Source organism: Pipra filicauda, unplaced genomic scaffold, assembly GCF_003945595.2.
Source record: "Pipra filicauda isolate LSUMZ 115617 unplaced genomic scaffold, ASM394559v2 scaffold215_size1667880_pilon, whole genome shotgun sequence".
Classification (NCBI taxonomy): Eukaryota; Metazoa; Chordata; class Aves; order Passeriformes; family Pipridae; genus Pipra; species Pipra filicauda.
In genome coordinates this window covers 28,007-49,622 of record NW_024104327.1, presented here as the reverse complement: position 1 = coordinate 49,622, position 21,616 = coordinate 28,007, and the positions used below count along the sequence as shown (strand labels likewise).

The following is a 21,616-nucleotide window of genomic DNA, read 5'->3' as shown; positions in this document are numbered from 1 at the left end:
CAATCTGACAAAGAATTCGTAAGTGTGACCGGTGTTCCTCACAACAGAGCCTACTACAAAATAGGTGGATGGATGGATAGACCAGTGGATAGATCTGTTCTCAGATCTTCTCAAATATTAACAAAACAAGGCTTAGAGACATTGTTATTAATTACAGTTGATGAATGTTAAAATTTGACACATTTTAAAAATGAAAAATACTTTTCTTCTTGAGAATTCATCTCTTTTCCCCTCAGGATAGTATCAGGAGTTTCTGAACTTTTGGGACACTGTTTGAATCTGCTTCAGGTCTATACCCAGTCACAGGCTGTTCACAAGGTACATTAGAGAACAAAGTTGTTTGACCTTTGAGATCAACTGTTTCACTTTGCCATATTTAAGACCGGATGACCTGATTTTACAAAATGTTTATACTCAAATCAAATTTTGTTTCATTTTCGGAAAGAAGGATCTCCAGATTCAAACTTCTTTTTACCTACAAAGCCAGAAGGCCATAATAACTAAAATATTTGACAGAGATGAATAAGTGCAAAATGGTAGGAGGTAGCAAGAGACCACCAGCTGGCTGTCATAACGAGCACAGACCATCTCACTTGCAATTACTGAACCCTACAAGTGGTCCCACCAATGTCAATTTGACCAATTTTAGAATAAAGGGCCATTCATTCCAAGTAATGAATATTGAAACCTGGCCATCGGTTTGTGAGCAAGTTTTTACATGTCTATCATGAGGGGACCTCAATAAGAAATGTCCTTTTGATGGTGTCACTTCAGAACAAAAGCATGCAAAGAATGGCACGTTTTTCTGTAGCTGCCACCCATCTAGGCAGATACAGTAGGAGACCAAAGGTTGCATGCATTTAGCCAGCAAGGAAATGCAATATTCTTTAAGAAAGGCATTGCCTGGAGTGGATTTTTATAAAGAAACAGAATTCATGAATAAATAAACCAGATGTGAATAAGCCAGGCTAGGGCATTAACAGCTCCTAGTGCAAGGAATCCCTGATCTTGCTTTAAGGGTTTTTCTACAAATAACAAACACAAAACCATCAATGTTGTACTGTTGTTGATCATGTCAAGAACTCTGTTTGTGTCCAGGAACTCTGATATGCAACAGCACAGATCAAATCCACCAGATGTTAAGACATTTCTTGTATTTCCATCAGTAAAGGTATATAATGACTGACCTGATCTGAGTCTTTCACTTGAGAATTTTTCCCTTTTCTGCAACCACAACTCATAAGCAGTTTTGCATCTCCAATGACTTTTCCCTAAAAGAGATAAGGCAAGAAAAACATCAGCACAATCTCAACCACTGAAGACCAAGGAGTCTTGTATTTATTACCAGAAACAGGGGAAGAAAGAGCATTAGGGAAGCCTGTGGACTCATCTTGCATTGCTGGGAGGTACCCTTTCACAGAGGGGTAGCTCCCAAGTGGCCAAGAAGACTTTCCCAAAGGCCAATATCACAGCATCGGGGATGTGACATAGACAGGGGTAGAAGGATAGCAAGGTACAAGGGAAAACACAGTGGGAAAGCAAAGCTGAAAAGAAATGTTATTTTAACCTGTTGTTTTCATACATTTACATGAACAGAACAAGTCTATCATGCTCAGAGAGTACAAGTACCAAACTCTAGTGACTTGAAGAAAAGCTCCCTCACCAAGTTAGCACTTACTTGCTTTTAGTGTGCCTAGATTTCGTGAAATCAAGTCTACAGGTGTGACTTGCCCTCAAGTAGGACAATCACCACTGGTAAATCACCACTGGTAAATCCCTGCCAGGAATTCAACAGCCCACCCTCACCCAGCACTGCTGGCACAGACCCTGTAATTTCTATAACATAGAATGTTTGGATTGGAAGGGACCTTAAAGATCATCCAGTTCAAACCCCCTGCCATGGGCAGGGACATCTTTCACTATACAAGGTTGTTCAAAGCCTCACCCAGCGTGGCCTCAAACACTTCCAGGGGGCCAGCACAGATTTCCAAAGTAACAGAGTCCCCTCACACTCCCTTCACCTGCAACCAACAGTTTGGGAAGGAAGCTGAGCTCAGACACCTTATTTTTGCTGAAAACCCATCAGACTGAACATGATTGGAGAAGCAAGGTCCTTCATGTTAACATGGTTCTTTTCTGGGGATTATTTGAGTCACCCTGGTTCTTCACCATAGTATTTTTGTTGCTTATCAAACCTGGGCATCTTGATAAATCATCATGACAGAAAGGGGTTGGGATTCCAGGTTTGGTCAAAATGCTCCTTGAACTCAGACTGTAACACAGGAAATGGAGTTCCCACGAATCTGTCACAATTACTTGCTTCCCATGGGCACACACACAAAGACACTGTCTATTTTCAGACTTCTGCTGCCCACAGCTGAAAAATAAACACTCTCAGCATCTACTGGGGAACAGAGGGAGAATCTGATCGTGTACAGCCATGGAGAGTCACGAGATTTCAGCTGGATTAATTTATACAGAAAAGGAGACCCCAACACTAACACAGTTATCGAGTTTAGCCAAGTGGAAGTGCTCTGTCCTAAACGATGAGGAAGGGAAAGGGCATGATTAAAAGGAGTTGCAGCCATTGCTCAACGTCAGGGCACAGCAGATAGATGACCCTTGGTGGCAGGAATTACAAACAGGCAGATAAACTTTTGGTCACCTTGGGAGAGCCTGCAACCTGCCAGGTGTGGTAAGATCTCTTACTTGGTGACCTCAGCATCTCACAAGTCCCAGTAAGGTCAGATAACGTGCAGAAATTATCTTTTTTCCTCTTTCCAAAAGAGAAGCTGGGAAAAAAATAAGACACTGAAAAGGTAGTACTGATACTTAGTCTGATACCTAACAAAATGCTTCATTTGGTCTGCTGATAGCATCCTTTCAAACTTTGAGGTTTTCAGGGGACTACTTGCAATTGGCATCCTCTGCCTGTGACTCCAATCTATCAATGGTGTTTTACTCTTGCCCCATTATTACAGTCCTTCAAATATCAGTCCATAATCTCTAAAATTCAAAAACCACTGCCGACAAAGAAGTGATTAAACTAGAAGTTAAAGCAAGTGTATTAAATTATGATGATAGTGATAGGAAACTGAGGCACAGGAAGAGACTCGTCTGTCTAACCACAGAACACCTTCTACACATCTCACACTATATGAGACAAGTTGGAGCTACAAAGGACCTAAGAGAGACCCACACATTTCCTAACAGGCAGCCAATGTGCAGTCAGGATATATTGGGGTACCTTTAGCAATGACACACACTTGTGGTCAGGAAACTAGATCCATATATACCTTGTTGATGGTTAATTTGTCCCAGTATCCACTGCAAAGTCGTCATGTTGAAAAAGATAATCCAACTCTCTTTTAACCACAAACCAAGGGAAAAACTCCCATTTTTAGAGCCTTCCATGGCTCTAATGTGACCTGAGCTCATGGCAAACCACAGCAATGTTCTCCTGCCCAAGTGGAAATATCACCAGTTTTATTTACTAGAGAGAAATTGCAAGGTGTTGCCCATAGTCATCTGGGAAATCAGGAGTAGAAGGGGAATATTAACCCAAAACTAGATTTTTTTTTTTCTTTTTCTCTGGCAGTACAAGAATGAAGGGGCTCTTCCATTCCCTAAAAAAATCAAATGAAAGCAATGCACTGGATGAATATTTTTACATCCTTTTCCAGCTGCAGATGCACCTCTCCTAATGTGCACTGGCTGAATGAGCTGCTACCTCCGCCTTATTTTGGGAAAGCTTCTTATGAGCAGATGCTTAATTTGGGGATAGGTGTCTAACATTAGGCAGCTAAGTTGAAAGGCAAAAAGGAAAAAAAAAAAGCATATGGACAACATTTGCAGCCAGTCGCAACTCTGTTCCAGAGCAGATGGAGGCCTTGTCATTCAGGGGTTTCCTCACATACACCAAGTAGTTCAGTGGGGATAGGGAAAGGGGCTTCTGTTTGGATGCTTCTGTCTGGAACCAGATTAGAAGGAAGCATGCTTTTGCACAGCACACGCCTTGTGTTACATTAAACATGCATATGCAGCTTCAGCTTTTATTCAGTGATCTGAAACAGAGCCCTCCAGGGTGCTAAGGGTTAGGGAGTTTTTATTTGTTTATCTGTATGTTATTTTACAGTTTCTAGTGCCCAAAGAGTTTGTTAAGAAATTAAAACACCTCGCTGGGGCTATCCTACTGTGGATGTTGCCTCCTGATATATCCCTCCTTCCTTCGTCCAGCAGTGCCTCATAAGCATAAGAGAGAGAGAGAAGAACACTGCAAAGAGGGGAGCCTCAACTCACTGGGTATTAATAGATGTTTGGTCTTGATTTATGGAGCGTCATTTCCATGTTTCCTGGTCTTTTAATAACAGTGTTGAGGAAGAGCAATCAGATATGTCTATCTCGTATTGGCCTCATAAGCCACCAGCGTGCCTGTAACAACTGTGGATAGAGCCTTCCTTAATCTTCGTTTGCGAAGCCCAGCCATGAATAAGTGAGGAAGAGCACAGTTATGTAGAAATCTTACAGATGTACTGCCTACTTTTGATGAGATGGTGTGGTTTAGAAGCAGATAGGCACAAGGTTTTCCAGGCGGGAAGCTCACTTTGCCTTCTGCTGGCTCCTACCCGTTGTCAGACACCACCCTTCCCAAGGCAAAGAGCAAGAAGGCTCCTTGAAAAAGCACATATGTCACATCATCCCACCTCTTATAGGGGATCTCTCTGGCCTCACCCATCTCCTTGCACCACAGGCTTCAGCAGTTGGCCAAAATGTGCAGAAAAAGGAGAAAAAAAATCATAATAATAGTAACAGGCTTAATTATCTCAGCTGCACGGGTGACAGGAGCTGAGCGGATGCCAATTTTAACAGACTGTGGTCGAGAAATACCGAACTGCGTCACCCAGAAGTCAAATGAGGGTCGGTCACAACTCGCTTCACGCCAGTGGCTCCGGGGGAGGCTCAGGGGCACACACAAATCACGGCGGCATCGCCCAGAGCTGTCCCAGGCAGAGCTGCCAGCCCTGTTTAAAGGAGTCAGACACGAGGCACATGGCACCGGCGGGCCTCCACGGAGCTGCCAGGCTCTGTGCTCTGGAGGAGCTGGCTGGGATTAACGGCAGGATCCCCGTCCTCCTCCCGCTCTCCCAAGCCTGCGGCTGAAAAGCTCAGCTCGAGAGGTGGGCTCAGCTTAGCAGCACCGTGTCATGCACCTTGCAGTGGCTGACAGGTACAGCAGGGCTCTGACCTGCTCGGTTTTCATCAACCTTCCTCTGTTCTGGGCAACGGCTACTGAAAATACTGGAATTAGCCTTTTCCCCAGGGAGCTGTCACAAACACACAGAGGACGGTCGGGCGCTGGAACCACCCCAGGGCAGTGGTCACAGCCCCAAGTCTGCCAGAGTTCAAGAAGTGTTTGGACAAGGCTCTCAGGTACATGGTATAACTCTTGGAGCTGTCCTGTGCAGGGCCAGGACTTGGACTCGGTGATCCTTGTGGGTCCCTTCCAACTCGAGACATTATCCTATGATTCTGTGGCTGCAACAGTGAACTCTAAAAATCCCCATGGGTGCACAGACGCAATTAAGAAGAACAACATATTCAGTGCTTATTATGTTTTTTATGCTGTTCTGTCAGGGTGATCCACACATTTTGAAGAACCAGTACCCAAGTGCCTATAGTAGAAGAGTGGGAGAGAAGGGGGGAAAACGAAGGGAAACAAGAACTGAATCCAAGGTGGAGGCAAGCGGCAGTACAACAGACAGCTGGTGTTTGGGTGGTGGTAAATCACCCTGAAATGAGCCTCTTCCCTCAGCTCAATGAGGCCTAAACAACAAAGGAAGGCACAGCTTGCAGCCGGACAGCCTGCTAGCCAACCACAGACACACATGACAGCTTCATTCAGGAGCCCGGAGTCAATACAAAAGTTCCGAAATCAATCCGACATCCTGCGACCTCAAACAATGCGCCAAATCTTCTCAGAATTGGAGCCCCAAATGAGGGGGAGCAGCATTCAAGGGAGATCAAACCGCAGGGCTGGCATTGAAAGGGACTAAAAAAAGGAGAAGAATGTTCCCAGTTTATTAATGGCGAGGTCTGGCCGGCTGCATCCCAGCCGCCATAGGTTACGTTCATTAAAGGGCAGCGCTTTGCACGTATTATGCAGAGCGCCCGGAGAGTATGTGTTGTGTGCGTGTGTGCACCAGCGTGCCCCTCACTTGCTAGAGATCAGGATGTGCCTTTCTGCTTAGCACTGTTGTCTCCCATCAGAAATTCCTCCTGTGTGAACCGCAAACGGGGTTTTTTCCCACTTGAGCGAACTGTATGGGCACAGACGCGCACACATGCGCTCGCTCTCTCTCATCCCTGAGCTTGAAAAGCATAAAGGAACTCAGACAGGTTCTTTCCAAGTTAAAAAAAAAAATAAATAAAAAGACCAAAAAAAAAAAAATAAAAAATAAATCCCAGCGTTTCACATCCCCTTCCCTCCCGGCCATACTTTCAGCTCACACACACACACACAAAATCTACTACAAAAGGTTGAAGCATTATGCGATTGCTGCTGCTGCTGATGGAGTTGATTGCTCCATAAACCCCACTCCTATGTGCCATAAAGGACCTGGTCCCACAGCACAACAAATCCACAAAGAAGAGAAAAGGAAAAACAAAACAAAAAAAAAAACCTGCTTCAATCTCAAATCCCTGGAGTTGTCCCCTCGGGGCAGGATTGCCCCTGCTGGGGTAGTTTCACCTGCAGAGTCTGTCTTGCAGCACTAAAAAAAATGGCACCCTTCCCCCTTCAGCAACAAAAAGGCCAAGCAAATCCTTTTCTATCAGCTTCACTTTGAATGCAGGTGGAAAAGTAGAATGCAGACACACAGAAATACGCCAAAAACCGCACAGAACAACAACAACAACAACAACAAAATTGCAAAAGTACTGTTAGGATTTGCCTGTTCTAACTAAATCTTTTTCAGCTGAAAAAAATTTTTGAAAGACTCAGACCTTGAAAGTTCTCTCCTCCTAAGATGCACTGTGTAAAACTGAGGGCTTGCTAGAGGAGATCAGACTTGAAAAATGCTCTTTTTTCTGTGCTGAAATGTGAGTAGATGAAGAGAGAGGGTTGAAATTTTCAAAGCCATCCAAGGATCTTGACACATATTTCCCATGTGTTTTCACTGAAGATGTGTCAAAGTCTAATCACTTTTGCTTTTTGTGTGTCACATTGATCTTATATTCACGACAGACACAGCTGTGGAAGCTAGGAAGCTCTCTCAAATTTGGAGAAACTTAGGCAAACAGTAAATGTTCCCTAGGATGCCGCAATTTCCATATATTTTATCTCAAATGTTGGGGTAAAAAGTTAGAGAAAGTGAGTATGTTCCATCCCTTGGAAGTGTTCAAGGCCAGGTTGGACAGGGCTTGGAGCAACCTGGTGTAGTGGAAGGTGTCCCTGCTCATGGCAGGGGGTTTGGAATGAGATAACCTTTAATGTCCCTTCCAACTCAAATAGTTCTGTGATTCTACGAAATGAATATCAAGGTTCCACAAAAAAAACTTTATGCTTTATTCACACTTTATTTCACTAATCTACATTATTACTGGTATGCCTCTGGGGTCCTTACAGACCATGAGCGTGATTCTTATCTCCTTTTCTAGGAAGACATCTCTAATTTTACCTTGTGATAATGTTACACAGATGCCAGAGGGCAAGTGGGCAAGGAAAAGCACAGCAGATTCAACAAACTTCTCTAAAGTGGGATGGAAGATCAACACCAAAGGCAAGACAAGATGAAGTGACATCCAAACCCCAGGCAAGAAGACTGGAGAAGTCCTCACCTGGTTTATCAACAGTAAGACAAAAAGCCTCTCCATTAGCTTTCATAGAAAAAGGAAAACTGCAGCCAGCCTAGGTGAGTGCCTACCTAAATAGGTGGTAGATGAGTGGTAGGAAACAATAGAGGTTGCAAGGATTCCTCACACTGCAGATGAAACAGAGTCTGCAGGGATCAACTGGAGAAAAATTAAAGGCTAAGTTTGTTGGGAGGATAATAAAGTTGAAAATTTTCACTCTAAAATATGCCTTCACATTGAAATAACACTTTTTGTTTCACGTATCTAGTGAGTCCAAATGTACACTTTTCAATTTAAAATTCAAGAAAACTGAGCGCTTTGGATGAACTGTCTTTTTTTTTTCCCCCGCCTGCTTTAAACTCTCCTATTTGAATAATTTAACAATCTATCTTAAATATTTCACCAATAAATCACAGGCTTGTGTTTCTATTTCATGTTAAAACTAATCAGTGGTGGAGTGCCTGAGCTGGAAGTTAAAATTCTGCTCCACCAAGCCAGCGATGCATAATCATTTCTCCTCAGACTCTCTGGCGAATGAAAACTTCTCTGCAGAATTTATGTCATATAAAAAGTTCTTTGTGCAGGTGTAGAGTGCAACTGTGGTCCAGGATCATCTGAATCCTGCCAACAGGGCTCAGGATTTCCAGAGCTAATTGGTTTGTATAGTTTTCCCACCCTGCCAAGCACAAGCATGGAGCTCACAGATGAATCCCATCCATGGGCACGTCGAGATAGAGTCCCGCTTCACCAGTCAAAGCGCTGTTAATACACACAGAGCTCCAAATGGTCCACGCATGTGATGACTGTATTGGGATTCCGTGCTTGTTCCCATCAAAGAGGAGAAAGCAGAACAAAATTAGTATATCTATATCTATATTATGGCCAAAACGAGTGATTTTTAAAAATGCCTCTGGAGCGAAGGTGTTGAGAGCCTGCACCAAGGAACACCAAATCCACTGAGCATCAGCGGGAATAAAACTTCTCAAGTTCCTAAATTGTGTAGCCATTTTAAACTACATTTCAATGAGGTTGTGATGCAAAAGCAATACAATTATAAAACCTAAGAAAAATACACCTACCCCTCCCTCACCCTCTCCCAAAGTCCCAGTTCCTCAAAACAAAGCCAGCAAGCCTCACATATCTATAATTTAGTGCAATTAACTCTAATTTTGTTCCTAAATCATTGAGACACATTCAATGCAAGACTCCCTCCGGTCCCAGCCAGCAAAATCCAAAATGCAAGAACAATGTGAACAGATAGCAAGAAGCTGATAGATAGCATATTGAATTCAAAAAGGAAAACGAGAGAGAGAAAAATGAAGGCTAAAAGGGAAGGGGAATCACTGTCAACTACATTATTATTAGGCTGCCTTTCAGTTTGTTTTGTGTCAATCTTTTACTTAGTTTTGTTTCAAAACTTAAAAAGTCGTGTCTTTTGCTTCAAAGACATCTATAGTGGATGATCTCACATTGATGCCCACTGGAGCAAAATATACACAATCCTATATGCACAGAAAACAATCATCGAGGGCAACATGACTCCTCTTGTGCAGCTGGGCAAATGTCTCAGCATCCCATCTCCTAAACCTGGCTGGATCTTGCCTGGGGCAGAGTAGGCGAGGTGAAATTGGAGATATGTTCTCCTCCTCCTCCTTATTTGAGGCAGACACCTCCATCTTTCCTTCCTGTGTTCAGCCAACAAGACTTCCTGCACAAACTGACATGGAAACAGCTAATTTACTGCTTTGTGTCAGGAATGCAGCCAAGGTCTCAGTCCCCCATGCCCCGGACTCCCTCGGCTGGGCTGCTTCATCCCAAAAAGGGTCTCCCCTTCTTCCTGCCCCTCCCCTCCAACACACTCCTCCTCCTCTTCTGCTTTTGTAACTTATCTCCCTGCAAGCCACTTCCCAACAGGAGTCGAAATTAAACAGGCTGCCCATATGCCATGGCTCACTTGTTGTCTGTTCCCCTCACTGCCATCTGGCCTATTTGCTCAGCCAAAGGGAAAAAAAAAATTAGGGAAGAAAAAGAAAAGAAAAAAAAAAAAAAGAAAAGAAAAGAAAAAGGGGTGAGGGGACAAGGAAAAGAAAAAGGATAAATCCAGACACAATGAGGACAAGGAGGGAGGTGATGATGCTGTCTCTCGCATCTGCTCCTTGGCCAGTCTCCCAGATAGATCAGTAATGGAGAGCAGCAGAACCAGCGACAATTAACCCAAACATAGTCCTGTTTATTTAACCTGTTCACAGAGATCAACCCATGTGCTGCTCCTCTGGCAAGGAGGCACCACACTCCAGCAAGGAGATTGCCACTGAAAAACCTCCAACCAGAGGAGGCAAAGAGAGATCCTCATCTCCTGAACCAGACTAGGGAAAAAAATGCAGATTCTTCAGAGCATGACGACCGTGATGGTGGGCTAAGATTTTCCTTAACTTTCCAAGTCCCCTTACTTTTTTTTAAAGTAGCACAGGCTAGAGCAAGGAGAGATGTGACTCAGAGAGGGGGAAGTTGCATTATGCATTATTTTTTGATGCACCCTAACTTCCCAAGCTCTGACCCTGCAAGACCAGAGGAAAAGAGAGAAAGTGACAATAAAGAAATCAGAAGAAAAAAAAATACACTGATCCGGAAACACCTAATTATTTCCATGCTGTTTCTCTAAAAATTTTTCATCCCTGCAAAGTGCAGAAATCAGAGATTTATTTTTTTTAAAGGAAAAAGAGGTTAGCTCAAGGAACAGCATGGCTCACCATCACTAAATATTTGTGCTAGGGTGGAGAGAAAGTCTGGGAGCAGAGTTGTGGATATAACAGAAGTTATGTTTGTTTTTCAAGCTGAAATGAAAACTTAAAGATTAAAAAAAAAAAAAATTAACCTGAAAAATAGTTCTCTAAAACAGACAAATACTAAGCCATTTACACAGCAGAGTGAAAAGAGAGTAAGAAAATTTTTTTCAACACTGTTAACTGCTTTTTCTTCCTTTCATTCTTTTAGCTTGCAACGAGACAAGTGCAGAGGTGGGTGCGTGCGCCAGAAGGAAGTTAATCGCGTTTCAGTCCTCTCAACCTGGTTTTGCATTTATTTACCTCTAAGGAGGAGAGGCAGGATTCAGCTCGTGTTTCCCTGCAGAGTGCAAAACGTGGGGAGCACAGAGGCGTGTGCAGGAGCACACGTGCCTCACCCTGAGACGGGTATCAAAAGCCATACGGTGGGTTCGTCTCGAGGCCGACACCGCTGAGACACGAGACAACGATAATTACCATTAGGAGCTCCATCAGATCATGGAGGGGAAGCCCCTGCAGGGAGAGGCAGACGGAGAGAAAGATCAGATCTCCTCTTTCCAAAGCAACAGGGCTTGTATGCGGGCACAGTTAAGGCCCAGATGCTTCCCAGGAAGGAAAGGTGGTGTTGCACAGACCATTAGGGAAAGAGCCCTTGCATTAGCCACATGCCTACACCTGACTCCTTCCCAAACACAGAGTAGAGGAGCAGATCCTCCTGGAGGCAGTACCTTCTGATTAAAGCTTATGTTTTTCCATTGCAGCCTGACTCAACAACAGAGTAAATCTGAGTAGACTGAATGTTTTCATGCATGATTGTTCCTCCCCTTGCAATCACTGATCAACATGAGTACTGTCTGTCTCAGGCTCCCCATTTTTCTACACCTGCATCTGTACATGTAGAAAAATGTAAGCAACAGAGTGTGGTAAGGGGTGCCCCAAAGGAAAGGCTGCACTGAGTTTTCCAACAGCTGGGCTTGTGGTCCATCATACAGAATCATAAAATCATAGAATATTATGAGTGGGAAGGGACCCACAAGAATCATTGAGTCCAACTCATGACCCTGCACAGGATGACCCCAAGAATCCCACCACGTGCCTCGTGCTAGAGAATCCCCCCTTCCTCATCCAAGCAGCCCACTTGCAGTCTTCAGAAAGGAAGAAGTAGCTTATGAATGAAAAACACTTTGTGACAGAGGAAAGAGAAACGAGAAGTTCACCTAAAACCAAAACACAGCAGTGTTTCCAACTTTTAACACTGCAGTCACCCCACAGCAGGGCCTCCGGATTTGGGAAACCATTAAAAGCAGCAACAACAACAACAGCCAGAGAGAAGTCCTCTGTGAGAAGACGAATCCCACCACAGGTTTTGGTTGACATCACCAGCCCATCCACGCTCTGCTGTTGTGGTTTATGATCTCACCATGAAGCACCTCTGTGGAGTCATTCCCTCCTATCTCACTGCAGCCCATCCATTATCCTCTACCTAATTGCTTCCACAGCGCTGCTGCGACAGAGATATTTCCTACGGCTGAACATTTGTATTTCCAAGAGCTGGCACCTGTCAGGTCAAGTTCCCCAAGTCTTTATATTTGATGTTACTACAGTGGGAAGGTGTTCCAGAGAAGAGAAAAGCACACAGAGACAGCAATCAATCTGATTCTTCGGTTTGAATTTTCCTTTAAACAGAAAGAGACTTGCTAAAGATCATATTACATTATTCGATGGAAATAAGATGGAAGGAAAGGGGAATTGTGTCGACCACAATCTGTCCAATACACCATCAAATCAGAATTCTCTAGTTAGGGATAACAATGAATTGCAATAAAGTCAATGGGAAGGCTGCGCAGTCTGGAAAACTGGGAAGGGGAGGGTTCATTTTTCTTGTGCTTTTGTTTAGAGATGTGGGAGTTGGAACTGATCAACTCTGAGCTAATGGCATCTGAGCTGACTCCTGAACACTGTGACCCCCTGGGGTCTCAGTTTTCCACAAAACCAACCAATTCATCCTGTGAAGGGAATGAGGACACTGGCTTTTTTGTAACTGGAAGGGAAAGCCCCAGGAGATCCCCTAATGTGCCCACTGCCGGGATGCCACTTGCAGCAGGTCAAGGAGAAGCAGGTACCACCTTTCATCCCTCTGACTAGAGCTTTTGAGCACCAAGCCATTCCAGAAATGCATAATTTCACATTTTTCCACTCTGTAGCAAGGTTTCAAAAATACTCTGCATCTGCATGTTGTGCTAAGGGAAAACGTTGTCCTCTCATGAAGATGCTATTGGCATGACACTGAGAAATTTTGGGGTCCTTGATTTACTTTCTCTCTGAGAGGTTTTTGTATTTTGATAATCACTTTAAGTCTCTCTGATTCTTTCACTTCTCCCATGTTTAATGGCAAGAAAACTTTTCATTATAGGATTTCTTCAATGGGTCTAAAAGTAGTCTTTCAAACTAGTAGGAAGATCACCTCTGGTCTAGATCATCTCTAGTCTAGCACATCTAAGGTGTTCAACTGTGAGTCCTTGATTTATGCAACAGAACTTAATGCCTTCAGAGCTCTACCACCCAAATATTGGATTAGATTGGCATAATTTGCCATCTAGATTGGCATAATTTAACCTCCATCAGCTACAAGATCACTACTAGTGGAACTTAAGAGGACCATTTGCCCATCTTGGCCTCACAAAGGCCAAGGGATAATTGTCACCTTTAAAGAGGAGCCTCCTTAGTGCTGCATCACACCTAGCCATGCTGGCAAAAGGGGCAGCACACTCAGAGACCACTTCTGTGGTATGCTGCCCACTTGTCGGCCAAGGAAGCCCAACCACATCCTCAGTATGAAGAGTCAAACACGTGAGAGCAGTCTGAAGCCTCTCTGGTGACCAGTGACAGGACTTGAGGGAACAGCATGAAGTTGTGTCAGAGGAAGTTTTGGCTGGATATTAGGAAAAGATTCTTCCCCCAGAGGGTGGTTGGGCACTGAACTGGCTCCCCACAGAAGTGGTCACAGCCTCAAGCCTGTCAGAGTTCAAGCAGTGTTTGGACAACGCTCTGGGGCACATAGTGGGTTTCTTGCAGCTGTCCTGTGCAGGGCCAGGACTTGGACTCCATGATCTATATGGATCCCTTCCAACTCAGTATATTCTACGAGTCCATGAAGAGCTGAGCCCCTCTATCCTGAGAGTCCTACATCTCCCAGCCATGAAGCCTGTTGGGACAAGGCTTCCAGGCTTGTCTTGGCTGGTGGTTCTTACTAAGCTCTCGGTTTTAGGGGTGTTTTAAGGGCATTTGCCACCCCCAGCTTCCCATATCAGCTGCCTCAGCATCCGGTTTAGAAGATCAAAAAAAAAACACCCCAGGGCTTTGAGTCACAGCAGGCCACAATCCACTATTTAAGACTGGACCTAAACCTACGCCTTTCTGCTCCTGCAAGAGCTGGACCCAAAATTACAGGAAACAGAATGGTAACATGCAAGTCAGTGGTGAGCATGAAGAGACAGCCAGGCTGCTGGCCTGGCAGCCTAGTTTGCCACAAAGGAGATAAAACACAACCAAAAGCCCCTTAATTCCCATCAGAGGCCAGGGGCAGCCCAGGCAGAGCAGCAGAGCCAGGACAGAGCAGAGGCAGACACAGCTCCTGCCAGCCAGATCCAGCCTCCTCTCTGGCCTGCTCGGAGCTTCAAAGGCCTAAACCAAAGCAGTGGGAGGAACTTACAATGCTTACAAATCTTCAGTTTGGACTCATTATAATAATGGTGTCAGTTAAGAAAAAAATAAACAAATAAATGCCCAGTGATCTCTCTGATCTAGCCAAATGTGGCCAAAAAGAAGAGTGTTTATTTTCATTTGAATCCCCCAAAGGCAATATAGGTTCTTCTGTGCATGCCTGAAGCCCCAAAAAACAATTTCTGCACATTTTCATTCGAGAGAAGAATTACATTTCTGGGGAAGGCAAGGACAACTTTCTTTTAATTCAAAATCTGAGGGAGATCTTTCCAACCAAACCTATCAAACTTATCAACTGCCACCCATGTTACTTAACTGTTTTTCTAACATTTGATGTTCAGTTTCACCTAAACCCACTCATCATATTCACTTGAGGTGTAACAAGCAAAGTTAGTAAAGGAAGGATGAAGTATATCTGTAATTCTTAAAATATTCCAAACAAGCAAAGTGTCCTGTAGGAAACGTGAATGTTCTAAGCCTCTATCCCAGTCATAAAATGTTACAGCAACGGGGCAAACAACTGAATTAATGACATCAATATATGGATGGCCCTTATGGTAAAATGCCATGCCTCCTTTTAGCCTCAGATGCTAGGAACTGCATTGCTTTGAACTGTTATCACCCATCCCTCCCACCCACTCCTCCGAGAAGATAAAAATCAAAGTCTGGGCTGCTGAGTCAGATTACAAACACTCAAACAAGACATTTATTCAGACACAGTTGGTTTTGGTCCCTACTTCACTGAAACTCTGTGTCACGGGGCTTGTAGGAGGCTCCTTTAACCTCTTACTGGGAAATGAGTCCCTGAGAACCAAAAACCACAGGGATAGAGGAAGAAAAAAAAATTGTTTTGTGAACAGGGCAAATTTCTAAAATTCTGGTCAGAAACTGGTTCTTCTCAGTATAAAATCCTGAGCACTTGAGCAGATGACCCTGGAGAAATACTATGGTCTGGTAGATAAAGCACTAGCCTGGAAATTGTGAAGTTTAAGATTTGGTCTATTATTAGAGGTTGATATTCTGGGTATTATTTTAGAAATTAAAACTTTTGAGGTGACCAGACTCATCAGTCCCCTGAGAGAAGCTCTCCTCTTTTTGTTACATGAAAAAGCACAATTTCCCACTCTGGGGTGAGCTCGGCCTTCAGATCGTTACAGCTGAAGACACTCTGGCAAAGTTCAGATTTTCCATTTCTCTCGGGCTTCTTCAAGTCTCCTTTTCAGTTTCAGTTTATATTTCCTGTACCACTGTCTTTTCATTTTTAGGGTTTCAAACTTAAACATAAAAACAAAAGCAGCGCTGACTCAAGATCTTTTCGTGTTTCTCTCATTTTGACCAGAAGCCAGAACAGGCCAAATAAAATGAAATGATGCTTTGATACCACTTTGGCACTTAAAGTGCCTTGTACATCTTAGGAACCAACTCCTTTCTCACAGAGGATGGCCTGTGATGTCATATCCCTTATTCACAGGGAGGGAGATAAAAACAGAGGAAGTTTAATGGATTGATATTTTCATTTTAAGCATGAAATCCACGTTTTCAATTCCTTGGCTTGCATGCTGGATACTCCTGCATTTTGAGGTCCAAAACTCTTTGGAATTTAAACCCCAAACCTTCATGCAAACACGATGCAGCAGCACATGTGCTGAAAACATTCATAATTAAATAAAACCAAGCCTCCCTTGCTGAACACAGAGGGGACAAACTTCCCTTTTGAAGATGAACAGGGGTTCATGGCTGAGAACCATGAGCCTTCCTGCAAGACACGGTTTTGTGTTGGTCTCAGATCCTCTGACCTCTCAACATCCCCAAACCAAATAAACAATGACAAGTTTTAAATTGAATTTGACTGACTTCTCATCCTCTTGCTTGTTTTTTTTTCTTTTTTTTATTCTTTTTTTTTTTGGCAGGGTTACAAATGAAGGATCAGATCTTTATAGAGACTGCAACTAGAGCTGTTAAGAGCTCCCTCCCTCCCTGCCCTGTGAGGAGCGCACAGGATGAGTGCTCACATCTTTCTCCTAATTTCAGCACCTGGGAATTATTCCCCTTATCCTGCAATTGTGACCTCTTTTCCTTTCAATGCCACTTGCACTCAGAAAGCAAAAATCCAGTCCTGGGGGAATATATGGGATGTTTTACATCCCAGGACAACACTTCAACACTTTGTTTTGGGACTGCAAAAGGAGGCAAGACAATCACCTGCTTGAGTGAGCTCTTTGGAGGAGGCAAACAAGTGTCACTTTGTTCTCACTTGTGCAACCCAGGCAGAGACTGAGGGGGGTAAGGGAAGGTCAAGACAGACCCATGATTTAAAGGCAGGAGAATGGTTTGATGACTGAATGAGCCGGGGGCTTCACTTTCAGCTCATGCTGACATGGATCATTATGCAGAGGGAGGCCCAGAATCACGGAATCATTTAAGCTGGTAAAGCCCTTTAAGATCAAGTCTCACCATTCCCCCAGCACTGCCAAGCCCACCCCTAACCCATGTCCCCAGGTGTCACATCCACACGTCTTTTAAATCCCCCCAGGGATGGGGACTCCACCACTGCCCTGGGCAGCCTCTGCCAGGGCTGGACAACCCTTTTGGTTAAGAAAATTTTTAATATCCAACCTTTACCTCCCTTGGTGTAACTTGAGGCTGTTTCCTTTTGTCCTGTCCCTTGTTCCCTGGGAGCAGAGCCCAACTCCATCTGACTCACCCTCCTGTCAGGGAATTGGAGAGAGCGAGAAGGTCCCCTCTGAACCTCCTTTTCTCCAGGATAAGCCTTTCCAGCTCCAGACTCGTGCTCCAGACCTTTCCCCAGCTCCACTGCCCTTCTCTGGACATGCTCCACGTTAGCGCCTCAGTTTCCTCACTGTAAGGCAGTGACTGTGCTGCTCATTCCCCTCACAGACCTCCTGAAACAAGGCACAAATCTGCAGTCCTGAGCAACTAACACACCACTGCTTCATAGCCATAAGCAGGAAAAGAGTCATGCCTTGCCTTGCTACAGCAGCAGGAGTATTGCCCAACCCTGTCAACTGCTTTCCAGGGCCAGCTGTAGTGCAAGGCCAGCAGAAGGGAACCCTGGCAGACCTCAGCATGCCTCACTTGAAGCTGATACGCAAAGCCAGGCAGGCTTGCTTTCCCTTTGCTTAACAACAAAGATTTGGGCCCGCTGAAGCTTTAACCAAGCTCATATTGACTATTAAAAATCTCTTGTCTGCCTCTTGGGCATCTTTAAGGAGCACATAAGTCTTCAAGGGCCCAAATGCAATACAATTTCCTGGCCACAAATAGGGTACACCCCTGCCAAAACCTTCCTCTATGGCATTCTCCAGAAAACATAAGCTGGTCTCCAAGCTTTATGACAAGAGTGTATAGAAAGGAACATAAAATTTGCTGACCCTCATGATGCTTTTTGGCTTGAGGAACTGTTTCTTTTTACATCTTTCTCCCTTTCTCCTTAATTAACCCCATATTTCTAAGAAATAAGGAAACTACATTAATTGAAACCTTCTCAGTACATTATCAGCTCTAGAAGGAGCGTTCAGAGAAGGGGGAGGCAGAAGGGCAGAGGGGATGTGCAGGACTAAATCACCCCTTGGAGGAAAATGTCAGGGTGTGAAAGGCCAGCTAACCGCTCTTGGTCACATCAACCTGGATTTTCCTTCTCCCAAATGTCACCAGTTTCCCACCCACATCCAAGAGCAAGCAAGGGATGCCAGAGGGCTGGGCCAAGGTAGAAATCAGTGCAGCTAAGCTGTGATGCACCAGACAAACAATTTCTCTCCCTTCATTTCCACCATGGCTGTAATACCCCTGCCCAGGCACACAGACATCATGGATTGCACAGGCTTGAAACACAGCTGAGTATTATCCACACTACACACAGACATAATCAAGGGTTGAATAGTTGTTGTGTTTTTTCAATATGACACCAAATCTCATTAATCTCCTGTCCAGCAGATGAGAGATGGATACTCATGACACCCGGATTTTTCATGGTAGCACCTCCATGCAATAAGCTGGACCTGCAAAGCAATGTTGGATGGTGCCTGGAGCGATGTGGTCCAGTGGAAGTGTCCCTGACCATGGGAGGGGACTGGAACTAGATGTTCTTGAAGGTCCCTTCCAACCAAACCATTCTATCATTCTATGAAAGCAAGACTTATGTGGATGCAAAAACATCAGGAATGGGTCAAATTCTGCTTGTGAGACACCCTGAGTTCAGAGGTGCAGTATTTTGACTCTGCAGTTGCATGGTAAAAACGACCAAGCAAAATGTAAGCACAAGGCTCCAGGGATTTCCACGGGTGTAAGTGCAAAGTTTTTGGAAACAGGTTTACTGGGAATAGTGTTTTCACTGAAGTCCTCCCATGCTTCCCCTCCCCGGCTGGCTGACTTTCCCAGTCTCAATTTGCAGCCTGCCTGAATAACACCCAAAATATTTTCTCAATTAGAGGAGAAAACAGGAATTTGCCACTTGTCTGCCTCTATTCTGCTGCCTGTCAGCATTCAGCAAATATTTCAATCGTAGCCCTTTGCATGCTGCTAGCCCTGCTCATTTAACCTTTTGCCCTTCCCCAGGCTAATCCATCGGCCTTTACCTCCAAACCTTTACAGCCAAGGGCTGACTGCAGGACAAGCTGGGAGAGAGAAGAGGATGAAAGGGGTGTTGTGGGGGATAAGTTATGCCAGACTTCGTTACAATTTAGGGAGGGGGAGCAGAGAGGATGCAAATCTCTGGCCATGCTGCCCAAAGAATTCAGCCATCAGCAGCTGGGATTTGCACTTCCACATCTGGAAGGCAGCAAGGAAAGTTAACAATTTTTAAGGAGAAGAGGGAAGGAAAGCCTCTGTCGCCTCAGCTCTCTTTCGCGTGGCTGGCAGCATCCTGAGGCAGGTACCTAATTGCCCATGGAACCTTTGCTCCTCTGCCTCACCCGCCCTCCTCCCCACGTCCCACGTGTTGACAAGATTAGTAGCAGCTAACGGTTCCGCTGTCAGAAGCGCATGTGATGAAAATAATGCCCAGAGCGCTGCCTGTCAGCCTCAGAAAATGCCTGCTCGGCTTTGATGGTGGAGGTCTGCAAAGCCTCTGCCCACCTGGCCCCCCGCTCAGCTGAGCATCCCCTGTGGCTCTCCAGGGGCTGCGCCCGGCCGTCCGCTGTATGAGAAATCGCTGACCCTTCCGTCACATGGGCGCTTTAATTGTTCACGTCGGTATTTTGTTTCCCTCTACTGTAGACAGTTTGCTGTCAGTTATCTGTCCTTCATATGTAATTAATTGTGCTGTCTCCCGGCTCATTAGAAACGAAGCTCCTCTCCTTCCCCTCCCCCCTCTCCCCCAGCCAAGTCATAGTGTGCATTATTTAGGTTAAATCATGTTTAAGTAACTACACAAATAGTAGGTCGAGTTTGCCTTTTGTCTAGGCTGAGACTGTTGCTTGGTTCCTTTCTCAAAACGCCAGACCAGGAAAGCCCTTATCCCTGGAAGGCCTCGAAGGGAAATCCTCACTGGGCAGAGCAGCCGTGCCACCCCAGGAGCAGGGGAAGGTCCTTTGAGCAGAAGGCTCCTCCAGTAGGTAACAAGAAGGAGTTGCCAAACTTTAATAAGGCATGCACAAAAGTCAGCACTACACAGCAAAAATCTTGCCAAGAGGATGTTCATCGTCTAGCAAGAGATAACAGTAAGAGGAAGGTAAGGCTTGGTTTGGGTACATTTTTCCTCTCCATAGTTTATTTTAGTCAGCAAAACGCACCTCAAGTGACATCACTTCACACATGCTGGGTCACCCACTACCACCTTGCAACGATAGCATTGAAACTCAGGTGCTAAAATGCACATGAAAGACTTCTGAGCATTCATTCAATTAAGAACAGAAAGAGACTTTCTGAAGTGGATTCTCTCAGTGCACAAGTTACAAAAAAAAAAAAAAAAAATAAAATAAAAAATGAGGATGTGGGTATACAGGTTCAATCAATCTAAAAACCAACATGAATCATCACCTTGAACTCAAACAAAACCTGCACTAAACTGTCTTGCAGTTTTAAGAGTAGTAAAAGTGAAACCTGTAAAGTTCATTTGCTGATTTGTCTTGGCCAAAGCTTTATGTTCATGTAAACCATTTTCCTGTGCCAAAGTGCCTCTAATGTCATCTGATGTAAAGATTTGAAGATTTAAATATCTGCTTCTAGCTGGGAATAACCACTGTCAGAATGAGCATGAGAAAGCTTGTTTCCTTGAGATTTCCAGCTTAGCTTAAGAGATTTAATCATCTGGAGGAGCTTCGGGTGAATCACCTGAACTTTTGGATACTGACTGCAGCCAAGACCTCCCATCCTCTTTTGTGCGTGCACATCCTTGCTGATAGACCTGGGCTAGCCAAATGCTTTAACTGATTGGACCAGGCTCAGCTTTGCTGGATTGCCTGCACAAAGGTTGTGAAGGGCTTTGGTGAAGGCTTCCACATGAAAAGCACTGCAGATGTTTCCAGGGGTGTTATTCGAAGCTAAATTACTGCTTGGGGTAACTGTTTATACCAGGAATGCAAGGCAATGAAGTTCTCTCTTCCTACCACAATCCGGGTGCAGAGGATGGCAGAACAAAAGCCTTTCGGGCTGCCTGAGACCAGGGAATCTCACCAGTGACATGGGAAGGCCACCACGAAGAGCCAAGGCATAGTTCAGTTTTCCAGTCTATCTACAGCTGGTCCTCTCCACCACAAGGGCTTAAAAAAGATGGAGGTCACGAGTGCATGTCATGCGAGTCACTAAAGTTGTTTTATCAGAGACCTTCAATCAAAACTTGCTGCTTGGGCTTAATACAGCTGCTGGTCTGCCAGGGAAATGTGCTGCTATTGAGCTGAATCCCCCCAAAATGTCAGCCTGGCTTCCCACCCCTACCCAACTCGCTCTTCCTAACGCTGTTTGTACTGCTTCAGGAGACAGTCCCTCCACCACTTTATCCAGTTTTATACAGACAGAAATAAACTAGCCACAGCTTGGTTCATCAGAAACACACCCAGCTTTTAGGTGATGTTGTATGATTAATAATATATTATTTAAAAAAATAAAAACGTTCTCAAGAAGGAAAGGGGAAAGGAAGGAAGAAAGAAAAACATACACAAGCGGGGGAAGGGGGAAAAAGGACAACAATCTGAGACTTTCAATGGGAATGTCCAAAAATAACACAAACAGGATCTCCCTGCCATCTGCTTCGATCCTCTCTGAAAGGCTTTCAAAGCAAAAAGCCTTGCCAAAACCTGACA

General features: G+C 44.6%; 1 protein-coding gene across 1 annotated transcript in view; it reads right to left on the bottom strand.

Annotated features, from left to right (window-relative positions):
* Positions 1-21,616, bottom strand: part of SETBP1 (SET binding protein 1) — a 248,300-nt gene that overhangs the window by 210,841 nt on the left and 15,843 nt on the right. Inside the window, exon 3 of the mRNA XM_039381165.1 lies at positions 1,188-1,271. Within this exon, the coding sequence (XP_039237099.1) occupies positions 1,188-1,271 (84 nt within the window). The remainder of the gene's footprint in view (positions 1-1,187; positions 1,272-21,616) is intronic.